The sequence below is a fragment of the Schistocerca piceifrons genome, chromosome 7, assembly GCF_021461385.2.
Source record: "Schistocerca piceifrons isolate TAMUIC-IGC-003096 chromosome 7, iqSchPice1.1, whole genome shotgun sequence".
Classification (NCBI taxonomy): Eukaryota; Metazoa; Arthropoda; class Insecta; order Orthoptera; family Acrididae; genus Schistocerca; species Schistocerca piceifrons.
The window spans coordinates 413,169,862-413,195,687 of record NC_060144.1 but is presented as its reverse complement, the minus strand read 5'-3'; the positions used below and the strand labels follow the sequence as shown (position 1 = coordinate 413,195,687).

The 25,826-nt window shown below is 39.4% G+C and overlaps 1 protein-coding gene across 1 annotated transcript in view; it reads right to left on the bottom strand.

Annotated features, from left to right (window-relative positions):
• Positions 1-23,968, bottom strand: part of LOC124804848 (synembryn-A) — a 133,519-nt gene extending 109,551 nt beyond the window's left edge. The window contains exons 1-2 of the mRNA XM_047265199.1: positions 23,790-23,968; positions 11,788-11,924 (exon numbers count right to left, since the gene is read on the bottom strand). Coding sequence (XP_047121155.1) covers positions 11,788-11,924; positions 23,790-23,870 — 218 coding nt within the window. The 5' untranslated portion in view covers positions 23,871-23,968. The remainder of the gene's footprint in view (positions 1-11,787; positions 11,925-23,789) is intronic.
• Positions 23,969-25,826: the final 1,858 nt, after the last annotated feature.

Genomic DNA, 25,826 nt, shown 5'->3' with positions numbered 1-25,826 from the left:
GCACACCCAAATAGTGGATGAGGTGAAAGAGAGGAAAAGGGCAGGTGGATCTGTAGGAGGAATGGCCTATGCTTTGGTCAGGCGAATCCTTGGGAGGGATGATCTGTACCATTTAATGTAGGGAGGAGAGAGGTAAGGTTAGACAGACCTACAGAACAGTCAATAACTTGGTCAAGTGAACCCATTAAGAGACTGACTTGTATCATACTTTTTTTCAGGGAAATGAGGGAACACTCACATCTATAATGGTATAGAGGTTGTCACAGTGACTGCCCTTAGAAGGAGTGTAACAGTGACTGCCCTTAGAAGGAGTGTACACTTACCTGACAGAAGAGACAAAAAATGGTTGGAGTAGGAATGTTCAATGCTTGTTGACTACAACCTATACTGAGATTTGCCTCTTGAGTCTGAATGGTAGGAATATTCCCAACAAGCAACTCCTCTGGTAATAATAATGTGAGAAAGGGTGAAAGGTAACTAACTATGTACATATACAAGAATTGAACAAGAAAGTCTTGAGTATATTGCCTTGTATGCGAAACATTGTTAAATAAATAAAAAATCAACAAATATAAAAACCATAAGTAATTTGATGAAGTTTATTTAAGTTGGATCACGATACACATATATCTTAAAGTGCTCTCTTGCTATACAGAAAGATTGCTCATTACAGGACAATTTCTAGCATCATACAGGTTGTGAAGTTGACAGAAAAATACTAGGCAGGTAGTACATTGCAGGACATATATCGTGCATGGGTGTTTGTTTCCGTACGTGCAGAAATTATGAGGTGTATGGAATATGGGAAAATGGCAAGGTATGATGACAAGTAAATGGCTTCAAATGCTGTGGTTGGGGTCTTTTATGTTCTGGCATCATGGCTTGGTGGTGGCTTGACCATCAAGGAGCAACCACATTCTCCAAGAATGAAAACAAATGACAAGAGGATTTTGTAACAAATAAAATACATTGTAATCTTGGATGTCATGTTGAGTCTTCGAGGCATATGTCGAATAAAAAGTTGTGTTCTATTCTAGTTCACATGTCACTCTAATGATCTGTACACCCACTTGTCACTCTAATGATCTATACATCCATTCAAGGAAATATATGTTTGTAAAAGGAAAGTAGTGGACGTGCTCTTTTGTGATGTGAATAGAAGTTATCCTCTTTTGATCCAATAACAATTGCAGAGCAAAGAAGCTTGACTACACATGGGATTTCAGAGGCACTCATTAGCAGGACTTCTACTTCAAGAGACTCAACTATGGCAGCTGAAAAATAAAATAAAAAGGAAAATACATAAGATATTATGTTGGGTGACAGAGCTCATGAAGTGTGTTCTGACTCAGCTTCAACTATAAGGAACAAGGCAGCAGCTATAAAAAACCTTAAACCAACAAGAAAAACAGTTCACAAGGAAAGTGCTACATTAAGCCAGTGTTCCCCAACGGTACAAAACAATGATAAATAGCATGCCACATTTAAAAGAATATAAAATCTCCGAGATTAGTGACGGTTTACAGATGCCAAAAACTTTAATGCAGAATTCAATGTAAGATGATTTTACTAGTTCCCACAATGATACTCTGCCTTGAAATTCACAGAAAATCCAAAGACACTCTGGTCACACGTAAAATATATCACAGGCAAGACACAATCTGTACCTGAAAAGTGCAATAGCAATTTTAATATTATGGGTGACAACGCCACTAAAGTGGACTTAGTAAACTCGATTTTCTGAAATTCCCTCACTAAAGATAATGCACTAAATATTACAGAATTTGAATCAAGAAGAGCTGCCAACACAAGAAATTTAGAAGTATGTACCCTCCATGCAGTGAAGCAATATAAATCATGCAATAAAGGCAAGTCTTTTGGTCCAGATCGTATACCAGTTAAGTTTCTTTCAGAGTATGCTGACATGGCATTACAACAGTAGGTTTTATACAAATGCTGATGAAAGAATGAGAGGTTTAACTGAGCAATATGTGGCTGGCAAGTAATCATATAGTGGCCAAGACAGATGTATAAGCAAGAGCTTTCATTCAATCCCAAGGGGCCAAATGCGGAGGTTAATTATGTGACAAGGCAGTAAAAGGATAGCACATGGATTTCCCCATGGTGAAAAGGAGCGAAACCGAGCCTCCACATGGCTGCAGAAGCTGAGCAGCATGGTCAGACTCTGGCCATGTGTGAAACTAAAACATATATTCACCAAAAATACTGCAACAATGCCGTACCAGTAACAGAATACCTAATAACAGCATTGAAATTGCAATAAAGGCATTCCTTCAATAAAATTATCACCATGTTTGTACAATAAATACTGACACAGTTATTAACAATTAAATGTGAAATTATTGATAACAGAAGTAACAAAAGCTACAAATATGCTACAATTATGTTCGACACACAGTCTGATAGCACTTCAAGTCAGCTATAAAAAGAGTACATTTGCTACAACATAGAACAAATTAAACAAATATTATAAATAAATTTTTGAATAAGGTTTGTCAGAGTGCCAAAGCAACCGAGTTCTTCACATTTATACTAATGATTAGCAGTAGCATGAGTAATTCACATTACTGCTTCAATTTGTTCACACGCATTTAATGCAAAAATTTAAAAATATAATGTTTTAAGATGGCCAATTGATTAGAACAATACAGTACTGCAGGAGCATGAAGAATAAAGGCGTGAACTTGACTAGGCTCTTGCAGTTCCAATTTGTAGTATAAAATGCTTATCCAGAAACTGTGATTTCAGTTATGTATAAAATTAGCTTGTGCAAATGTTGTCGTTGTGGTCTTCAGTCTGAAGATTGTCTGATGCAGCTCTCCATGCTACTCAATCCTGTACAAGCCTCTTCACCTCCGAATAATTACTGCAACCTGCCATCATCTGAATTTGATTACTGTAGTCATCTCTTGGTCTCCCTCTAAGATTTTTACCCCTCACACTTCCCTTCAGCACTAAACTGGGGATCTTTTGATGTCTCAGAATGTGTCCTATCAACTAATCCCTTCTTCTAGTCAGGTTGTGACACAAATTTCTTTTCTCCCCAATTATAATCAGTAACTCCTCGTTAGTTATGTGATCTACCCATCTAATGTACAGCAGTCTTCTGCATTCAAAAGCTTCTATTCCCTTCTTGTCTAAGCTGTATATTGTTCATGTTTCACTTCCATACATGGTTACACTCTGTATAAATATGGAATGTAGATTAATTGTAAAGACATGTCTTGTTTGTTGAAAAACAGAACATGTAAATTAACTGAAAATATATATGAATGGTGGTCAAGAATGTAAGAGCTGAAAGGACTCCATCAGTAATTACATGACAGAGTTGAAGACGGAGCAAACAGAGATAGACAAAAGATCTACTGATGTTTGTAGCTGGATGGGTACGGTTGTTGATATGAGACACACAGTCAGAGTGCCACACATGTTAAAGTGAGTTTGGAGATAGGAATATTTCAAAGTGCGCCTATTTTGGTCATTTCTCAGTATAATAATTTGTTATTTAAATAGTGAATGCTAATAAAGCTAATAGTGCCCGAATTGAATACTGCATACAGACTTGGTTAAATCTGTTGAGCATTAGGTATTTATGCAGTCTAGTTGATTTAGTCCACTGCTTGATAGCTCTGGCTAATGATAGCAATTGCCTATGAATGCTCTGCTTTCTCTGCCTACACAGATATTTCTCACTTTATTTACTCGACTGTGTATAATATCATCCCATGTACGGGCACCATTCAAAGTAAATTTGTGGTGTCTATGAATAAACTGTTAGTGGAATCTAATAGTGTGGTAAATCTACATTATTATCCTGAGGGATCATGAACTTTGTTTCCCTTATCTTATCTAACCATTTATATTTATTCATATAATAGAGGGAAACATTCGACGTGGGAAAAATATATCTAAAAACAAAGATGATGTGACTTACCAAACGAAAGCACTGGCAGGTTGATAGACACACAAACAAACACACAAAATTCAAGCTTTCGCAACCAACGGTTCAGGTTCAGGAAAGAGGGAAGAAGAGGGAAAGACGAAAGGATGTGGGTTTTAAGGGAGAGGGTACGGAGTCATTCCAATCCCGGGAGCGGAAAGACTTACCTTCGGGGGAAAAAGGACAGGTATACACTCGCGCGCACACACACATATCCATCCGCACATACATGTGTATGTCCTTTTTCCCCCGAAGGTAAGTCTTTCCGCTCCCGGGATTGGAATGACTCCTTACCCTCTCCCTTAAAACCCACATCCTTTCGTCTTTCCCTCTCCTTCCCTCTTTCCTGATGAAGCAACCGTTGGTTGCGAAAGCTTGAATTTTGTGTGTATGTTTGTTTTGTTAGTGTGTCTATCAACCTGCCAGCGCTTTCGTTTGGTAAGTCACATCATCTTTGTTTTCAGATATATTTATATTTATTCATGTATTTTATATATCATTCACTGACCATTTTCTTAGGGCTCTCCTAGATAACTATTAGATGTTTTTGTAGTACGCAATGGAACAGTGTACAACTGAACCCCTATGTATGTGAGAAGGCCATCATACCATTTTAAGAGTGTGTACTCACCCTCAGGTGGATTGGTAGCAGCAAATTAATTAAATTGATGAATAGTTTGTACACCAAATAAACAGACAGATGCTAATGCCAGTGTTGCAATGATGAAAAAGCTTCATTTTTAACAGTCATATACAAATGCTCGCACAACAAAACGTCTGTACCTAGTGACTGGAAGTAACCCTCATACAGATTGCAAAGCTGAAACAGTGTATTCTCTCTCATTCAGTACTGAAGAAGCAACGAGTGCCATAAAAGAAATAAAAGCAGCAAAAGCCTTGGGCTTTGATGGCATTCACACAATTCCTTTTGCACTTTGCCAAGTATGTGAAAAAGTAGCTAGCTGAGTTCTGCACAAAAATTCTGAAAACAGGCAACATAGGATCCATGAAATAAATGAAATGAACAAAAGTCACAGTCTTACCGAAACCAGGTAAACCAAAGGACAAATCAGAAGGTTATCAACTTGTAGCCTTAGTTAGTGTGCTACATAATCACCTGGAGAGAATGATGTACAATATAATGCATCAGTAGATCTTTGTAAATCTACCAGGTGAACAGGCAGGATGCAGATCAAACTGCATACTAATATGTAGACTTTCACGGCCGGAAATATCGTGTCCATTATAATTATCCGGGCTGTTATGCCGTGGTCGGTTGATGAATTCTGTGTCGATTCCCAACGTTTCGTCTCCGACTGCGGGAGACATCTTCAAGGGGGTCCGTAGTTCAATGGAAGGTCCAACACACCCACTGGCTCGCTACTGACTGTCAAAATTAGTAATAGCGCTAGATATGAGGTCCATTCATATGAAACTTGGTCAGTGTGCCTACCTTTGCTTTACACATAAGGTGGCACCACGTAACTGCAGGTATGGTGGTGCCATCTATTGGTAGAGAGACTGATGTGCACACACCGTTTGATATTGCATAGCGTCAGTGAGGTTTCACGCTGAAGAGAAGGTGGTCACACAAGTTATCGCCCACTACTGAACATGCAGGCGAGTTACCAGGAACAACGGGGAGTGATTCGATTTTTGGCGGTGGAGGGAGTTGGAGGCCATGAAATGTATCAAAGGATAAAGGCTGTGTACAGTGAGTACAGTCAGAGTCATTCAAGTATTGTGGAATGGCGCAAACGATTCCTTGAGGGGCGCGCGTCACTGGAAGACAATGCTTATCCTGGGCAGGCTCATTGTGTCATCACACCAGAAATGGTTGTGGAAGTGATTGCTTTAGTCTTGGACAACCGCAGAATCACCGTGGATGAGATCCATCGGTTACTGGATATTACTGTGGGCACAGCCCACACCATAATGCATTAACACTAGAACTTTCAAAAAATCTGTGTTCAGTGGGTTCCCCACCAACTGACCGCTGGACAGAGCAATACTTGAATGGTGCTGTCTTTGAGTCATCTGCAATGTTATCATGAGGAGGAATATGGCTTTCTGTCGCATATTGTCACAGCTGACGAAACATGGTGTCACCATTTTGAACCAGAAAGCAAGTGTCAGAGTAAGCAGTGGAAACATGTGGCTTCATCACCTCCAAAGAAATCAATAGCTGTGCACAGCAGTTCTAGAAAGGTCATGATATACTGTTTTGACCACAAGGGCTCATTGCTTGTCGACTTCCTGGAACGGGGAGCCGCCATCAATGCCCAGTGTTCTCAAGCCACTTTACAGAACCTTATATGAGCCATCAAGTCAAAATGCCGAAGCATGTTGTCCAATGGCATTATCCTCCTGCGTTATAATGCCTGCCCACACACGACCAATGCAGTGAAGATGACATTGTAGCAATTTTGGTGAGAAATGCCGGAACATCCACCGTGCAGTCCCGACATTTCACCGTGTGACTTTCATGTATTTGGACCTCTAAAACAAACTATTCGTGGACATTGATTCGCAATGGACGACAGAGTGTGTGAGTGGGTCCAGGCCTGTATCTGACAGCTACCTACTAGTTTCTTCAAGGATGGAATCTTGCTAGTGTCGCAATGGTATAAATGTGTCACCAGTTTTGGTGACTATTTTTGGGTTAATGAAATTGTTATCATTACTTTACACTAATGACTGGGTTTCATTTGAAGGCCCCTTATAGATGTCAGGTAAGTTTGTAGGATTCAGTGTTTATTCTTGAAGATACCATCGAGACACTTGGATATAATACTGATGGATAACCTGTAAGTAAGTCCTCAATTTGAAGAATTCATACGGAAAAATGGAAAGAGTATGCAGAAGCTATAAAACTAATTTTCAAAATGAGATACCTGATGTGATTGCTGGCCAGGATGGCATACTGTTGCCTGCTTGACATGATTGGAAATCAACACAAGAACATCATCTGACAGTTATTTCATATAAAAATAATGGGCAACATATCACTGTGCCAAGGTTGTAAGACTCTTCAGGATGCGGACAGGTGAAAGCCATTTGGGACACGATTGTAGACTGGTATCTCTAACATAAGTGTAATTTCTTTGCTGTGATATTACGGCTTCAAATATAGATCAATGGTGCCTGTGTGCTTCTTGGAGAAAAGCTTAATAGAAATCTGCTTATTTTTGCTTGCTGCCATCACTTACAAGGAATGGTCTTAAAACACACGTTCAAAGTAAAAATGAGTCAAGTGACAACAAATCCTGATCTTCCATTGTTCAAAAAGTTCCAAGATAACTGGAAAAGTACCAATGCAGATAAAATACAAGCTGACTCTTTCCGAAATTGGCTATCTGCTTGAGTTTTGCCGAACTGAACTGACCAAAAAGTAGTCAGAGGCAACTATCGAGATTTCTAGAGCTTTCTGTGATATTTTTAGATGGAGATAAACATCCAGGTGCCACGCACCAAGCACAATGGATGGCAAGAGCTATTTGTTTCCTACAAATGTCATTGCTTTGTGCTCACTTTACAATTATGAGCAAGAATAAGAAAGGACTGTCAGATGTTTTGCCTATTCACTGTGACATCCTATGACAAGCCAAAACGCCAATGTAATTTGGCAGTAAAAGCACCCTGCCATGATTTGTACTTTTTAAGTCGATGAAGGCTTATCAAAAAAATAATAAAGGCATCCCCACAGCAGCTTTACAGAGGATAAGGCAGCATTTATGTATTTGACTGCTCAAGTTTCTGTCTTGTCATTGTCTTACTATGATGTGGATCTAGAAACTACAGTAAAAGGAAGAACTTTTCAGCCCACTGTGTGGTAAGTTAAATAAGTACATACAGAAGTTGTTTCTACATCTACATTGATACTCCGCAAGCCACCCAACGGTGTGTGGCGGAGGGCACTTTACGTGCCACTGTCATTACCTCCCTTTCCTGTTCCAGTCGCGTATGGTTCGCGGGAAGAACGACTGTCTGAAAGCCTCCGTGCGCGCTCTAATCTCTCTAATTTTACATTCGTGATCTCCTCGGGAAGTATAAGTAGGGGGAAGCAATATATTCGATACCTCATCCAGAAACGCACCCTCTCGAAACCTGGCGAGCAAGCTACACCGCGATGCAGAGCGCCTCTCTTGCAGAGTCTGCCACTTGAGTTTATTAAACATCTCCGTAACGCTATCACGGTTACCAAATAACCCAGTGACGAAACGCGCCGCTCTTCTTTGGATCTTCTCTATCTCCTCCGTCAACCCGACCTGGTACGGATCCCACACTGATGAGCAATACTCAAGTATAGGTCGAACGAGTGTTTTGTAAGCCACCTCCTTTGTTGATGGACTACATTTTCTAAGCACTCTCCCAATGAATCTCAACCTGGTACCCGCCTTACCAACAATTAGTTTTATATGATCATTCCACTTCAAATCGTTCCGTACGCATACTCCCAGATATTTTACAGAAGTAACTGCTACCAGTGTTTGTTCCGCTATCATATAATCATACAATAAAGGATCCTTCTTTCTATGTATTCGCAATACATTACATTTGTCTATGTTAAGGGTCAGTTGCCACTCCCTGCACCAAGTGCCTATCCGCTGCAGATCTTCCTGTATTTCGCTACAATTTTCTAATGCAGCAACTTCTCTGTTTACATCACAATTTTGGTAACTCACTTTCTCTTTTTTAATTACAGAGAAAAACCTCTATGACTTTGTTTCACTCAGCAGCTAGATGATGTCCAATTGTCTTAAAATTGATGACCATTTTCTCCATGAATGTCCCCTATGGTCAAATAATGCTTCTTTACGAGAAGCAACAAAGAAAGTTTAAATGCTGAGGGCAGTGGACGATACAGCTGAAAGAGGGATCAAGCTGGTGCAAGACTTTCACAGTTTAATCAGACAAAAGCAATATTTATTACATTATATGCAAGAACACCAGAAGATTATCCTGACTGCAGAAAGCAAACTTCAATAAGAAAATTTAAGGAATAATGTTTCTACAAGTATATGCACACAAATTTTTACAGCATATAAACACAATTTGGGTATACTGGTGTTTTATTTACAAAATAAACATTAAGTTTTAAAATCATTCCATTCTCACCCATTACAAATTTTCATGTCTCAAGTTTGGCATCAAGTCAGCACGTATTATCATAATTGCAATAATATTTAGTATGTGAGTTATTAAAGTCAATCAGAAACCACACACATCTTTTCATCACAAAATTGACAATACCTTGATGTATCAGGACATGTCCTATCAACTGACCCCCTGTTTTAGTCAGGTTGTGCCACAAATTTCTTTTCTCCTCCAGCCGATTCAGTATCTCTTTATTAGTCATTTTGCCTATCAATATAAAATCTTCAGTATTATGAAAAGGAAAGTTGCCACTCACCATATAGTGGAGACACTGAGTCACAGATAGGCACAATAAAAAGACTGTCACAAATAAGCTTTTGGCCAGCTAGGCCTTCGTCAAAAACAGACAACAGACACTGAGAGTGGCTTCAGTTGCCATAGACTGCAGTCGTGTGTGTGTGTGTGTGTGTGTGGGAGGGGGGGGGGGGTGTCTATTTTTGACGAAGACCTAGCTGGCTGAAAGCTTATTTGTGACTGTCTTTTTGTTGTGTCTATCTGCGACTCATCCGCTGTATGGCGAGTGGCAAATTTCCTTTTCATAATATTGTAACATTCCAACCTGGATTTTCTATTGGTTAATATAAAATATTCAGCATTCTTCTGTAGCACCACATTTCAAAAGCTTCTATTCTCTTCTCACCTGAACCATTTATTGTCCTTGTTTCACTTCAATATAAGGCTATACTTGCGACAAATAACTTCAGAAAATACTTCTTAAACCTTAACTTCATTTTAGATGCAAACAAATTTCTCTGTTTCAGAAATGCTTTTCTTGCTAGTGCCAGTCTACATTACATCCTCTCTAGTTTAGCCATTATCAGTTGTTTTATGGTCCAAACAGCAAAAATCATCTCTATTTTTTAGTTTCTCACTTCCTAATATAATTCTCTCAGTACCATCCCATTTCATTAGACTAGTATAGAAGAGTCAAGGTCTTTCTCCAGGATAAGAGCACACAAAAGAGTGACCTACCTCAAGGCAGTGTGCTCACTTCTATGGCTTTTAATATTTGCACCAATTATCAGCCCACTGCAGCAGAACACTCCACACATTTCACTTATGTTGACGATACAGCAGTGGCTGCTCAAGGGGATGGTCTGAAGATGTAGAAGAAAAGTTGACTTCATCGTTGGATACACTTGGACTTTACTATGAGGTCAGTCAGCTGAAACCAAATTCCAACACAATTCTGGCTACTAATCTATGTTTGCCTTTCTTTAACCTATGTTCTAAGGTAAGTCGCAGGTTCAGTATGGCCTCACATGTTACTACATTGCTCCAGAATTCATCAGATTTTTCCCGAGGTTGGCTTCTACCAGTTTTTCCTCTCTTCTGTAAATAATTCATGACAGTATTTTGAAACCATGGCTTACTGAAATGATAGTTTGGTAACATTCATACCTGCCAACAATTTTTTAAGGAACTGGTTTTATTACAGTCTTCTAGTCTGAGGGTATTTTGAATATCTCACATATCTTGCAAACAAGGAGGAATGGTCTTGTCATGGCTAAGTCTTCGAATTATCTCAATAATTCTGAGGGAATTTCTTCTACTCCAAGAGCATTTTCAGTCCTCTGTCAAATTCTTCTCACAGTACCCTACTTACCATCTCATCTTCATTTATGTCTGTTTCTACTTGTATAGCACTGTCTTCAAGTTGATTTCCCCAATCTTCCCGGTGGGGATCACGATGGCCTAAGCACCACCTAATACTTCTGCCCCACTTGATGTTACTATGCTATGGTAACTGAGTAGCTATTGCAAAATTAATGTTGATTGCCATGGCAGCACTATCCAGATAGTGCTGGTCACCAGCACTAAGAATGTCTTCTGAGGAGGCCACACCTTCCAGAAACCTACATATAAGCCGACCTGGGCCAATTGTAATTCTATCGCATTACTGATGCAGTGAAAGTGTGCGCTGGTTGGTCTATTGGTTCGGTTCTTGCTATGGATTTGCTTAATAAGTGTACGCTCTTCGACTCTGTTAATAACCAGTTGGACTCTGACGCTGCACAAACTGGGCTTTGCTTGGACTGCTTTCCTAAAGAATATAACTTCCTTTCATGATTCTTAAATCAAGTGTTTGCTAAGATTAAATTATGCTATGTGCAAAATTCTACCCTTTCATTCCTTTTCTCCAGTCCATGTTCTTTTCTTACAGTTCCTTCTCTTCCTTTTTATGCTACTGATTTCCAGTCTCCCAACACAATTAAATATTCATCTCTCTAATTATCTGAATAATTTATTTCACCTCATCACATGTTTTTTTTTTAATTTCTTCATCATCTGTGGAGCTAGAGAGCATACAAACTGGCACTATTGGGGTGGGAGTTGGCTTTGGGATTACCTTCGTTATGATAGTACATTTTTTATAGTAGCTTATCTGCAGTCCTATTTTCTTATTAATTATTAGCAATCTTAACATTCAAACAACAAGGGGACAGAACACTTCTGATAAAAAATATGTATTTCAATCATTTAAGTGTTTTCAGAATGCCTATGTAGCATCAGGAATATTCTTGTTTTAGTGAGTGAAATCGCAATCCACACACAACTTACAATACTCAATGATTTCATTTCACGAGGAAGGGGCGAACGGGATTTCTGATACAGCATTAATTTTCTTTTAATTTACTAAGAAAAATTAATGATGAGTGACAACTTACCTCAGAAGTCTAATGCAAATAAGACAATATTTATGGCAAGCTTCACTGTTTTCATTTTCTAGTCTTCGAAATAAAGCTGCCCACAGTCTTTCAAGAGTCTCCTTATCATTTTCATGGAAAATATATGTTTGACTGTGCTGCAAAATATACACAAACATTATACTGTAGCTAGAAACATTTCATATTACTTATAACTGTGATGTTAAAGAACAGAACATAACTCTGGATTCTCAGTAATTCACTGAGTCTACACCTATTGTATCATGAAATTCTTACAACACAAGGCACAAAGTTTATTCTAAAAATCAACAGTATTATTTTCCTTACAACTTGTCAGGGCAAAATATTCTCTCTGTTTCTTCATTAACCCTCAAGCAGTTGCACCGTTTTATAACACAAGCAGGCAGGTGGTGTACTTTGTACATATGTCAAGAATAGCTGTCTATTACGTTACCAAGATAAAATGTATGAGCAATAAAACAGTTTCACCTTAGTTTAATTGAACAACAATAAAATAAACTTACATTATACAAGCTAAGTCTGTGTTTAATTAAGCAATAATAAAATAAACTTTCATTATATCAGTCTATTGCCTTGTAGAAGTGTTACCTCACAGCAGTGACTCACTCAAAGCACCAAACAGCACAGTTGCTTCAGATACCACCTATATACTTATTCGAGTGCTAATTACCTTGAAGACAACTGCTTCATATTGGGTTAGTGCTGCTAGCTCGGAATCTGGGTCACTTTCACGCATGGATTGTACATTTTTTCTCACCTAGCTCGCTGTTTATTTTATATTACTGCAGCTCTCTTAGATGTGTGACACCACAACTTATCACAGTGTTAGCTGAAGCAATAGTGAACGAATAACTAGGGGCTCACAATTTCAGAACAGCATTGAAACTGTATGAGTCAATGTTAATTGTGGCTGGCACACTTTACACACAGGCACACCCGCTCGAGGGTTAAATCCCGAATATCAGTTATTGTACTGTAGAGGCCAAAATTACTGGCACATACAATAAAGCACAATTTAATTTCAACACTCTTTATTACAATGCCTTTTGTTTACCTGTCCACCACTCTCGAGCAACTTCTGATAAAAATCCAAGTTGAAGAGACTCTAGTTTTGCTTGATGATGTGTTGCCAACTAAGATTGTTATGACTTGCACTTCTGGCCTGCTCTGAAGAGCACTTGACGTTACACTATTATTGGTTCTTACATTTAATAGAGAAGTTTTATTCCAGCACAACTGAGATCACACAAGATCTTTACACAGAAACTAACTGACAATATATTTATTTTGACATTATCTCCCACTAGTATGGAAGAGAGTACTATATCTACTTTGCTCAACAAAGCTTTTAGATCACCAAGAGAATTGCAATCTCATATGGCAAGAGATCCGTATTTTTCCTTTACCAATATTAAATTTCTTAAATTTTTAATAGTATTGCAGCTATTCCAAAATTCACAAACATTTACAGTTGGCATTGGAATACTTTCATTTCTCGGAATACTTTCATTTATTTATTTTGCATTGCATTTTCTAATATTCTACATTAGAACATATTTTCTGTCTACAATTACACTGACTTGACAAAAGTCATTGGATAGCAATATGCACATGTACAGATGGTTGTAGTATCGCACACACAAGGTATAAAAGGGTAGTCCATTGGTACAGCTGTCATTTGTATTCAGATGATTCACATGAAAAGATTTCCAATGCAATTATGGCCATTTGATGGAATTAACAGACTTTGAAAGCAGAATGGTAGTTGGAGATAAATGCATAGGGCATTCCATTTTGGGAATAATCAGGAAATTCAATATTCCAAGATCCATAGCGTCAAGAGTGTGCCGAGAATACCAAATTTCATGCATTACCTCTCACCACGGACATCACAGTGGCCGACAGCCTTCAATTAATGACTGAGAGCAGCAGCTTTTTCGTAGAGCTGTCAGTGCTAACAGACAAGCAACATTGGTGAAATAACAGCAGAAATCAGTGTGGGATGTACGATGAAAGTATCCATTATGACAGTACAGCGTTATTTGGCATTAATGGGCTACGGCAGTAGGCCGCCGATGTAAGTGTCCTTGCTAACAGCATGACATTGCCAGCATCACCTCTCCTGGGCTCATGACCATATCAGTTGGACCACAGGTGGCTGAAAAACCATGGCCTGGTCAGATGAGTCCTGTTTTCAGTTGGTAGGAGCTGTTGGTAGGGTTTGAGTGTGGTGTAGACCCCATGAAGCCATGGACCCAAGTTGTCAACAAGGCACTGTACGCACTGATGGTGGCTCCATAATGGTGTGAGCTGTTTACATGGAACATTGACTGGAAATGGTTATGTTCAGCTACTTTGAGACCATTTCCAACCATTCACAGACTTCATGTGCCCAAACAATGAAGGAATTTTTATGGATGTCAATGCACCATGTTACTGGGCCATAACTATTCGTGACTGGTTTGAAGAATACTGTGGACAATTACGGCGAATGGTCTAGCCACCAAGATTGCCCAACATGAGTCCCATCCAACACCAAACATGAGTCCCATCGAACACTTACAGGACATAATCGAGAGGTCAGTTTGTGCAAAAATTCTGCACCGGCAACACTTTCACAATTATTGACAGCTATAGAGGCAGCATGGCTCAATATCTACATCCATACTCTGCAAGCCACCATGAGATGCATGGCAGAGGGTACATCCCATTGTACCAATTATTAGGTTTTCTTCTTGTTCCATTGACGTATAGAGCATGGGAAGAATGACTGATTGAGTGCCTCTGTGCATGCAGTAATTATCCAAAACTGCTGCTGCAGGGAACTTCCAACGACCAGTTGAGTCTATGCCATGTCAAGTTGCTGCACTATGCCAGCCAGAAGCAGCTCTGGTGTTTTGTCACCCCAGTGTATGCTTCTACACTCACTTTAAGTTAAATAATAACAACACTACAATCACAAATACAACAAAAATTACTATTACCACAGAACTACTAATACTACCAGTGTCACTATCTATATTACTGCTTCTATATTTACATATGTCTAGTTCACAATTATTATTTCTGTTATTATTATGTATAACCACATTGATGAAAGGAGATAATGCAGCATGCAAAAGGGAATACAGGCTTCTACTAATGAGACTGACAGGAAGAGCAAACTGCAAAGCAAGAATGGACAGCTGAAAAATGCAAGGCGGTACAAGCATGCATGATTAGGTGAAAAATAGACATGTAGGAAAATCAGCAACCTTAGATGGAAAGAGAAGCAGCTGTATGAATATCAAGAGCTCAGGTGGTAAGCAAAGAAGGGGAAGGAATACACAGAAGGAGTGTGTAAGGGAAATGAACTTGAAGACTATGTTGTAGAAAGGAATGAGGAATTAGAGGAAGATGAGATGGAAGACTTGATACTGTGAGAATAATTTGACAGAGCACTAAAATACCTGTTTCAAAACAAGTCCCCTGGAGTAGCCAAAATTCCCTTAGCAGTATTGAGGTCGTTGGGAAAAACAGCAAGTTTGGAGGATGCAATACAGAAGGCAGATTTAAATTCTTGGTACTAACAGTATTTTTTTCTGTCATTGAAGGACTAGAATGGGGATCATTCAGCCACATATTGCCAACTGAGGAGCTACTGGAATGATAAGTAGTGGCTTCCAGGTCTACAAAACTGACAACAGCCAGGAGGGTGGTGTGCTGACACTATATCCTTCCAGAATACATCCACATGATGCCAGATGGCAAACGATGACACAGCGATCAGTTGCTCCCTATCGACCCGACCAACGCCAGAGTGGCAGGGCATTTTTGGTGAACCAGCCATAACAGAACTATTCCACATGGTGTGCAAAATATATAGACAAAATACCTACACATTTCAAGAGGTATGTAGCTCCATAAAATGTAGGTGCTGACAGGTAAGAATATTACTGAGTCATTTAGTTTAACAAGTCATGGTTGCAAAATACTGCTAGATTATTTACAAAAGAATGGTAACACTGGTAGAAGCTGACCTTGGGGAAGATCATTTTGGGTTCTGAAGAAATTTACAAACATATGGGGAAATATTGATCCTAAAACTTATCTTACAAGGGAACCTCCCCATCGCACCCCCTCAGATTTAGTTATAAGTTGGCACAGGGATAGGCCTTGAAAAACTGAACACAGATCAATCGAGAAAACAGGAAGAAGTTGTGTGGAACTATGAAAAAAATAAGTAAAATATACAAACTGAGTAGTCCATGTGCAAGGTAGGCAACACCAAGGAGAGTGTCAGCGTAAGAGCGCCGTGGTCCTTTGGCTAGCGTGAGCAGCTGCGGAACGAGAGGTCCTTGGTTCAAATCTTCTCTCGAGTGAAAAGTTTAATTTTTTATTTTCAGGTAATTATCAAAGTTCAGGCACTCACACATAATCAACTTCGCTCTCCAAAATCCCAGGACATGTTCAGATTTGCTTATACATATGCAGGATTTGACGGTCTACGCACGGAAACATTTGAAAACGTAAAAAAACATATGTTTTGACAGAGCACAGGGAAAACTGTGCGACTGTGAAGCTGTTGCATTCGTTTGTTGCAGTTTATGTGACAAACTCTTATGTTTTCATCACTTTTTTGGGAGTGATTATCACATCCACAAGAAAACCTAAACCGGGCAAGGTAGAAGAATCTTTTTATCGATTCGCCAAGTGTGCAAGTTAGGTGGGTCGACAACATATTCCCGTCATGTGACGCACATGCCGTCACCAGTGTCATAAATAATATATCAGACGTGTTTTCCTGTGGAGGAATCGGTTGACCTATGACCTGGCGATCAAATGTTTTCGGTTGCTATTGGAGAGGCGCGTCCCTTCGTCTACTAATCGCACGGTTTTGCGGTACGGTCGCAAAACACAGACACTAAACTTATTACAGTGAACAGAGACGTCAATGAATGAACGGACAGATCGTAACTTTGCGAAAATAAAGAAAGTAAAATTTTCGCTCGAGGGAGGACTCGAACCAAGTACCTCTCGTTCCGCAGTTTCTCACTCTAACCATGGGACCACGGCGCTCCTCAGCACAAGTTGTCCTTGATGTTACATATCTTGCACATGGACTACTCAGTTTGTATATTTTGCTTATTTTTTCATAGTTCCACACAACTTCTTCCTGTTTTCTCGATTGATCTGTGTTCAGTTTTTCAAGGCCTATCCACTGTGTCAATTTATAACTAAATCTGAGGGGGGTGCGATGGGGAGGTTCCCTTGTTAGAAGACAGTTTGAAGCAAGACAAATTTTTGTCTGCAGCATTTCTAGATTTAGAGACAGCCTTTGATAATTTTGACTGGAATACATTCTTACAAATTCCAAAGGTAGCAAGGCTAAAATATAGGAAGTGAAAAGCTATCTACAACTAGTACAGAAACCAGACTGCAGTTGTAAGAGTTGAAGGGCATGAATGACAAGCAGTAGTTGAGAAGGGAGTGAGACAGGGTTGTGGCATATCCCTGATATTACAATGAGCAGGAAGTGCAGGAAACTAAAGTGAATTTTTTTTTTTTTTGGAAAGGGGATTAATGTTCAAGGATAAGAAATAAAGACTTGCGATGTTTTTCGATGACATGGGAGATATAATGGGAAATATGATACTGTGGGAATGGCAAACGTCCATAGGTTCACAGTGTCAAGAGACAGCCAAGGACTTGGAAGTGCAGTTGAATGGAATGCATAATGACTTAAAAAGATGTTATAAAATAAACATCAATGAAAGTAAAGCATGGGTAATGGAAGGCAGTCAAATTGAATCAGACAATGCCAACACAAATAGATTAGGAAATGAGACACTAAAAGAAGTAGATGAGTTTTGCTTTTTTTGAATAACAAAATAACTTGAGATGATCGAAGAAGAGGGCATATAAAATGCAGACTAGCAATAAAAATAAAAGCACTCCCGAAAAAGAGAAATTTACAAAAATAAATTTCGTGTTAGGAACTCTTTCCTGGTGGTATTTATCTAGAGTGTAACTTTGCATGGCCATTAAGCATTGTAGACAAGAATTTTTGAAATGTAATGCTACAGAATAAAAGTTGAAAATTAGATGGGTAGATGGAATGACTAGTGAGGTGTTACTAAATCAAATTGGAAAAAAAAAAGAAATCTGTGGCATGACTAGATTAAAAGAAGGGTTTGGTTGACAGGGCACACCCTGAGGTATCAAGGATCCATTAATTTGATACTGCTATGAAGTGTGAGAGATAAAAATGGTAGAGGGAGACCATGGCTTGAATACAGTAAGCAGGTTCACTCTAAAATTAGATGGGTACGTGGAATAACTAATGAGGTGCTACTAAATCAAACTGGAGAAAAAAGAAATTTGTGGCACAACTTGATTAAAAGAAGGGTTTGGTTGACAGGACACACCCTGAGGTATCAAGGACTGATAATATTAGTCCATAGTATCACTGTACACCTTTTTAAGTATTGCACGACATCGTTTCCAAATCGGTTCTCAAGGTACCCTTCTCAAGAATCATTACACCATCAGACCTATGACTCAATGATTTTCTTGCAGCTATCCTAGGAATGTAATCAGCACGTATCCCAGAACACAGGTCCACAAATGAATCCTTATGGGCATCCTTTGGAAATCTTTTCATTCAAGTGTTGATCTGGAAGTGCAAGTCTTACCTCTGCATCCTGACAACAGTCTTTCATACAGCCGTGTAGAGCTGTAGGAGAATCTAAATCACTTACACAATCAAAAAGCTCTCATCACAGAGACCAAGCAGCATGATGCAGTGGTTAGCACACTGGACTCACATTTGGGAGAACGATGAGTCAAATCTGCATCTGGCCATCCGGTTTGGGTTATCCAAAATTTCCTAAATTGCTCCACGCAAATGCCAGAATGGGTCCATTGAAAGGGCACGGATGATTTCGTTCCCCATCCTTGAAACATTCGAAGCTTGTGCTTCATCTCTAATGACCTCAATGTTGATGGGATGTTAAACACTGATCTTCCTTTTCTCGTCACAAAGATGGTCAAACAAACCCAGCCACATTGGGCCACTGCGTATTTCTGTGAAGCACTTCTTGCTAAAATCATTGCCTCTTTTACAGTATCCTTTGTTGACTTCCCCTTCTGAAGCCACTCTGATGACTGTTTCCTTACAGCAGTCTGGTGGATGGAAATTTTTCCAGTAATTTTCCTAAAGCACCTAATAGGTAGATTGGCCTAAAGGACTTAGAAGGTAGAGGATCTTAGTCCCATACTGTTGGCATTCTGCACTGTAGGAAACTTGCATTGCTCAGCTGGCAAAAGTGTGGACCAATTTGCAGATGAAGAGTCTGCATAACTTGGCTGGGAATGTCATCAGGGCTCAAGGATTGGTTTCTTTTTAGTTTCAATATTTCTTCCTTGACCTCCTACTCTGTAAAAGGACAATCCACTCAATGGCTTATTCACATTTCTCTCCATTTTTATGAAGTTTACTATGTTTGGTGATATCAGCTGCTTCAGTATTACCTGAGATCAACATAGGCCTACTCATTGAAAACTGAGTTGATTGTTGCTAATTCTCAGTCATACACCCACCTTCACCATTTAATATTGATAGCATAGACGGTGATTTTACTTCCTGACACACAATTCTGATCATGTGCCTCAACAATCAAGACACTGATTCTGTGTCAGAAACTGCTTCCAGCTACTCATTCCCACTTGTCACAAGATTTCTTGAAGCTGCTGCCCCTGGTTCTCGTACCATTCAAGTCTCTGAGCAGTGTCATCCATCATGTAACTGTTTCTAGTTCAATCTCCTTACTCTGACTTATTTCCTTCATCTTTGGCGGCCTTTGTTTGATGGAATTTGTCTTCTTGATTGAGTAGGTCTGATTTCCAGTTTTGCTTGCTGTATTGTACTGCACTTACTAGCTCTTCTGTTTTTGTACCTTTAACGTCACTAATATCTACAGACTACAGGCAGAAAAAGTGATTTCTCATTTGGTTCTCGAGTTCTTTCTGCATGTTATACTGCATTTTGCCAGCTGTAATTTACTCGGTGGGAAGGTGCCAAACCACAAATCCAAAGGTTTCAGGTTCATGATATCCCCAGGGTGTTTATGTGTCATTTATCACTTCTTTCATTTCTGGCAATGTTTGCTGATGTGAAAAATGTTGAGTTGCACCGTGGTTCGAAATTCATATTCAGTTGTATGTCCCCCTATAAATGGCTGAATAAGTCTGTTCAAAGGTTGGAGTAAGCCAAAACCGTACCACTCCCAATAGGATCATACCTAGTAAAGCACTGTGGTGTTCAAAACAGTCTTTGGATTGATAACTGCTTTACCTTTCTTCTCTTCCACAGAATAATTTCTGTGAAAGTTCAGCTACTAACCTTTCGGCCACACATTTGATAGCTAATGTGGAGTCTATGTTAGATTTTGCACCAGCTCTGCTTCCTACAATGGGAGATTTCCATCTTTATTGACAACATCTATGTTAAGCTCCATTATGATTTCCTGCAGTAGCACCTCTTTTCGCCCTATACTACTCTGTGAAATAGTGGGGCTTTGTGTTCAAATTCATAGCAAAAATTAAAAGTATCCTTTCCCCAAGGCAAATAAGATATTTAAACTTCTCCATGTACCCACATATGACACAGCCAAGGTGAAAATATCTTGTTATAGTACTCCCGTCTCCTTGGGTGGTTAGAACCTTTTACATGGGTCATGTGTTCACTACATTATTGCAGTAAATTTATGCTGAATATAACATTTGAAGTCACTCATTTTTGGCCCTGTGTGATGACCGAATGAATGTGCGGCATTTCAGAAAAATTGTGTCAGCTTTCATATATGGCCCTTGCAGACACAAAATGTTGATTTTCAATTTCCCCCACAACTTTTTCAATGTTGTGCATGATGCTTTAACCTCTCATACCTTGCAATACCACCCTACATCTTGCAGCATACATACAGCAGAATTCTATGACCCTCACATACTGAACCAATGAAATCTATAACTTATGCATACACTGCTGAATTTTCAAAAAAAATTTACTTTCTGTGATGGCATGTTGTGCTGAAGTGAGTATGTTTGGCATATCAGTCACTGCTAATATTTGGTATTTGGAGACTCCGTAATATTGCACAACCTGAGCAAATTCTGTTGATTACAGCACGAGTCTCTTAACACTACACATATTCGGCAGTTAAACTAAATAACTTTAGGAATAAAAGTATGATCAACCTGTTGCCCCCATTGTAGCTAGCAGGGATCTGCTCATGAACTTTGTAGTCATATCTATAACAAATAAAAAATGAAACATAAAATTAAATCCCCACAAATAAACAACACACCGCATTGTAATTCCAAACCCAAAAGCTGCCCAAAACTGCCAACATCATAACAACTCATTAACAAACCATCACAAACTCTTTCAGTATCGTTCTCACAAAAAGCACTCAAGAAGTCCAACAAATCACCAACACCACTCACAAACAATTTAGAAACATAAGCATCCAACACTAGACAGTGCCATCACATACACCACCATGCCCTTTGCAAGAATGCCCCATTTCACGTGCCATGCCACCATGACGTCACACAACAATACCCGTTTCAACATGGGTCAAAACAGACAAGTGGTATCGTCAACTTCAGTGAAAGCTCTTTTTCTTCTAGGAACTAAGAAAAGTCTTGGTCTATGAGGTGCATCTCAGTCTTTATCCACAGTATCCTGGGAAATACGGAAGCGTCCGATCCCACCCGTCTGCTTTGACCCATGACGTCACAAATATGGCAGAAACAAAAACAAACACACACACTTTCCACAAGAAGCCTAATGACACTAACGGGACAAGCGCGGGAAATGGGGTGTTTTGGGTGGGGGGGCAAACTAAATATAAACAAATTTAGACGCCTTGTGTAGCTACAACGTGTAAGTGAAGACAGCCATGCATGAATACCCACCCACCTCCCCAGGGGTCGTAACCCCTGCAACCCATAGAAGATAAAGATGCTTCAGTAGCTGATTAGTGTTTTTTGTCTTTTTAAAAAAAAAAAAATCTCACGGGATAGAACGAACAGATCAGAAAGATAAATATAATAAACTAAAACAGAAATTCGAGGAAACAGATAATTAAAATAAGTAATAAGTGTTTTTAATTTTTAAAAAAATCTCACGAGATAGAACGAACAGATCAGAAAAGTAAATAAAATAAGATAAAACAGAACTGGAGACAGCCACACTCAAACCAAACTCCACGCCGTCATGACGTCACACACGACAACACCCTTACGTCATGGGTCAAAGCCGACGCGTTGGATCGGACGCTTCTGTCGACCCATATCCTGTGTTGCCTCGAGTAGTGCTCTCTCGTTTGTCTTGCAGTTGCAGCCAATTTTCCTGAAATTATGCGTTTGCACTCAAAGATCAAATACCTGCTGTTACTGCCAGTGATGTTGGTGCATTGTTTTCATAATATTCCTTCTCAGCCATCCATAATACTACAGTTATTTCTGTAATGATGATGCCTTGTACAATAACCCCTGATTGAAAGACTTGTTTCAAAGAATGTATCATGTTTGCAACAGCTCCAAATTTTTAAATTACCTACTTTCTGTAATTATTTTCTGGTTCATAAACAATATCTATAAGGTCATGTTTGTAAGGAATAGTTACCACAAAAATATTTACATAAAACATATTTTTCTTGTTTCTATGAGCATTCTCATTCACCGTGGATTTGGATTTTTGTATCTGTAGATATGTTTTTTGTCTGCCAAATGTACAACTGTTTTGTTAAACTGTTACAGTTTTTCAACAATATTCTGAGAGGTCATCATTTTGTAAAAAATAACTATCTTCTCTGTTCTATCTCCGTTCGCTTCTGAATAACAGTTACACTGAGACAAAAGTATATCATAAATTTAGTAGACTTTGGGTTTCTCATCAATGCTTCCAGTTTATTAACAAACCTTCTGTCGATTAACAGGTCCTTATGACGTGAATGGTCATCGTCATCATTATCATCTTCCTTTCAAGGATTAGGTTGTTGCCTGTTCCGAACTCACCCACAAACAAAATCATTCTCATATTTTTTGAGGTCTTCCAATATCTCTTTTCCCATTAAGATTGTAATTCAAGATCTTCAGCAGAATTCTGTGACCTGACATTCTCACGAGGTGTTGTCTCCAATCTTCGATATTTTTTAATTTTTTGATTCCTCCTCCCAAGGGACACTGCCTTATTGATGGCACTTTCAGTGCCAGGTGGAAGGGTTTGCAGTGTTCCACAAAGTTGAGTGCTGTGCCAGTGATGGCGTAGATACTGGCAGGGTCACCCCAGCCGGAGTGGTCTCAACTGAAGAGCCAGACGAAGAGTCCACGACGCAGGGTAAGGAGGACTCTAGACACATGTTGAAGGCGGCTTCCTTAAGGGAGGCAACCCCGACAGAAAAATCAGGGAGGTCGCCATACCTAAAAGCGGTACCACACTTACGCGACTTAAACTGCACAGTGCTCGTAACATAACCAGGGGATTGTAGATTAACTGGTGAACTCATAAACAGCCTTGGCTACACGACTGGATCAACTGGTGACATACTGATCAGAACGACCACGGAACAAAATACAAATTGTTTCCGCTAGGCCCTAATTTCAACAAGTCGTAGCCCGAAGCTATAACAACATAGACTCAAAGGATCCTGAAAGCTGGATTTCTGGAGGTACGTACGGACTTCAATGAACACCTAGGGTACAAACAGAACTCCATAAACTACAATTCCTTATCTAATGATACTAAAGTTGAGGAATTATTTTCCACAAGCTGAACCGCAAACGAAACTAAATATTATAATTCGTATCGGCAACTGATTTAGAAAAAGGCATATTCTCCTGGGGTACATCCGTCCGAGATATATATAAAATGTGACAGGTAACGATGCAACTAACACATTCCCTGAAAGAAGCAACAAATTAGCGGAAGTTACCTTCTCCGCGAAGTCTTTCACAACTGTAGACGCCTCATCGATGGATCCGCTCTCTAGTTTAAAAATGGAATTATCATCCATGATACACGAAAGCAATATTTACGTATTTGAAAATTTACACCATAACTTGTTGAGAAAACCAATAACAAGTACTACGAGCTGTCAAACATATACACACAGCCTCAGGGAAGAAGCTCCAAAAGATATCACACTTGACGAAACATCGATTACAAGGTGAAGACCATAAATATTTCTTCCCCTTTCTACAAAAGCGAAAGTTAAGGTATATTTCATTTACATCTACATGATTACTCTGCAATTCATATTTAAGTGCTTGGCAGAGGGTTCATCGAACCACAATCATACTATCTCCCTACCATTCCACTCCCGAACAGCGCGCGGGAAAAACGAACCCCTAAACCTTTCTGTTCGAGCTCTGATTTCTCTTATTTTATTTTGATGATCATTCCTACCTATGTAGGTTGGGCTCAACAAAATATTTTCGCATTTGGAAGAGAAAGTTAGTGACTGAAATTTCGTAAATAGATCTCTCCGCGACGAAAAGCGTCTTTGCTTTAATGACTCCCATCCCAACTCGCGTATCATATCTGCCACACTCTCTCCCCTCTCCCCTATTACGTGATAATACAAAACGAGCTGCCCTTTTTTGCACCCTTTCGATGTCCTCCGTCAATCCCACCTGGTAAGGATCCCACGCCGCACAGCAATATTCTAACAGAGGACGAACGAGTGTAGTGTAAACTGTCTCTTTAGTGGACTTGTTGCATCTTCTAAGTGTCCTGCCAATGCAACGCAACCTTTGGCTCGCCTTCCCCACAATGTTATCTATGTGATCTTTCCAGCTGAAGTTGTTCGTAATATTTACACCCAGGTACTTAGTTAAATTGACAGCCTTGAGAATTGTACTATTTATCGAGTAATCGAATTCCAACGGATTTCTTTTGGAACTCATGTGGATCACCTCACACTTTTCGTTATTTAGCGTCAACTGCCACCTGCCACAACATACAGCAATCTTTTCTAAATCGCTTTGCAACTGATACTGGTCTTCGGATGACCTTACTAGACGGTAAATCACAGCATCATCTGCGAACAACCTAAGAGAACTGCTCAGATTGTCACCCAGGTCATTTATATAGATCAGGAACAGCAGAGGTCCCAGGACGCTTCCCTGGGGAATACCTGATATCACTTCAGTTTTCCTCGATGATTTGCCGTCTATTACTACGAACTGCGATCTTCCTGACAGGAAATCACGAATCCAGTCGCACAACTGAGACGATACCCCATAGGCCCGCAGCTTGATTAGAAGTCGCTTGTGAGGAACGGTGTCAAAAGCTTTCCGGCAACCTAGAAATACGGAATCAACTTGAGATCTCTGTCGATAGCGGCCATTACTTCGTGCGAATAAAGAGCTAGCTGCGTTGCACAAGAACGATGTTTTCTGAAACCATGCTGATTACGTATCAATAGATCGTTCCCTTCGAGGTGATTCATAATGTTTGAATACAATATATGCTCCAAAGCCCTACTGCAAACCGACGTCAATGATATAGGTCTGTAGTTCGATGGATTACTCCTAATACCCTTCTTAAACACTGGTGCGACCTGCGCAATTTTCCAATCTGTAGGTACAGATCTATCGGTGAGCGAGCGGTTGTTAACCATAGTAATAAATTTTATATAACATTTTTTCTAAGGTTTTCTGTAGACTAGATTGTTAAATACCCAGCAGAACATTCAAATAAAACATGAAGATACGAAAACACACAAAATTGCAGCTTTATATATGAACGTACCTTTGCAAAAACCGTATAAAATTAAATGAAAAAAAGCAAAGCACGTGGAGTTCCGCAATAGTCAGATCTTACGCCCATTCTTTTCATTTTTCGACAATCTATCAGAAGAAGTAACTACTCGGACCATTGTGCTTTTTGCAGACGAAACAAATGTCCTAATTAAACTGTGCAATGAAGATATCTTCCATGAATCAGTTTAAATTCAATACAAATGTTG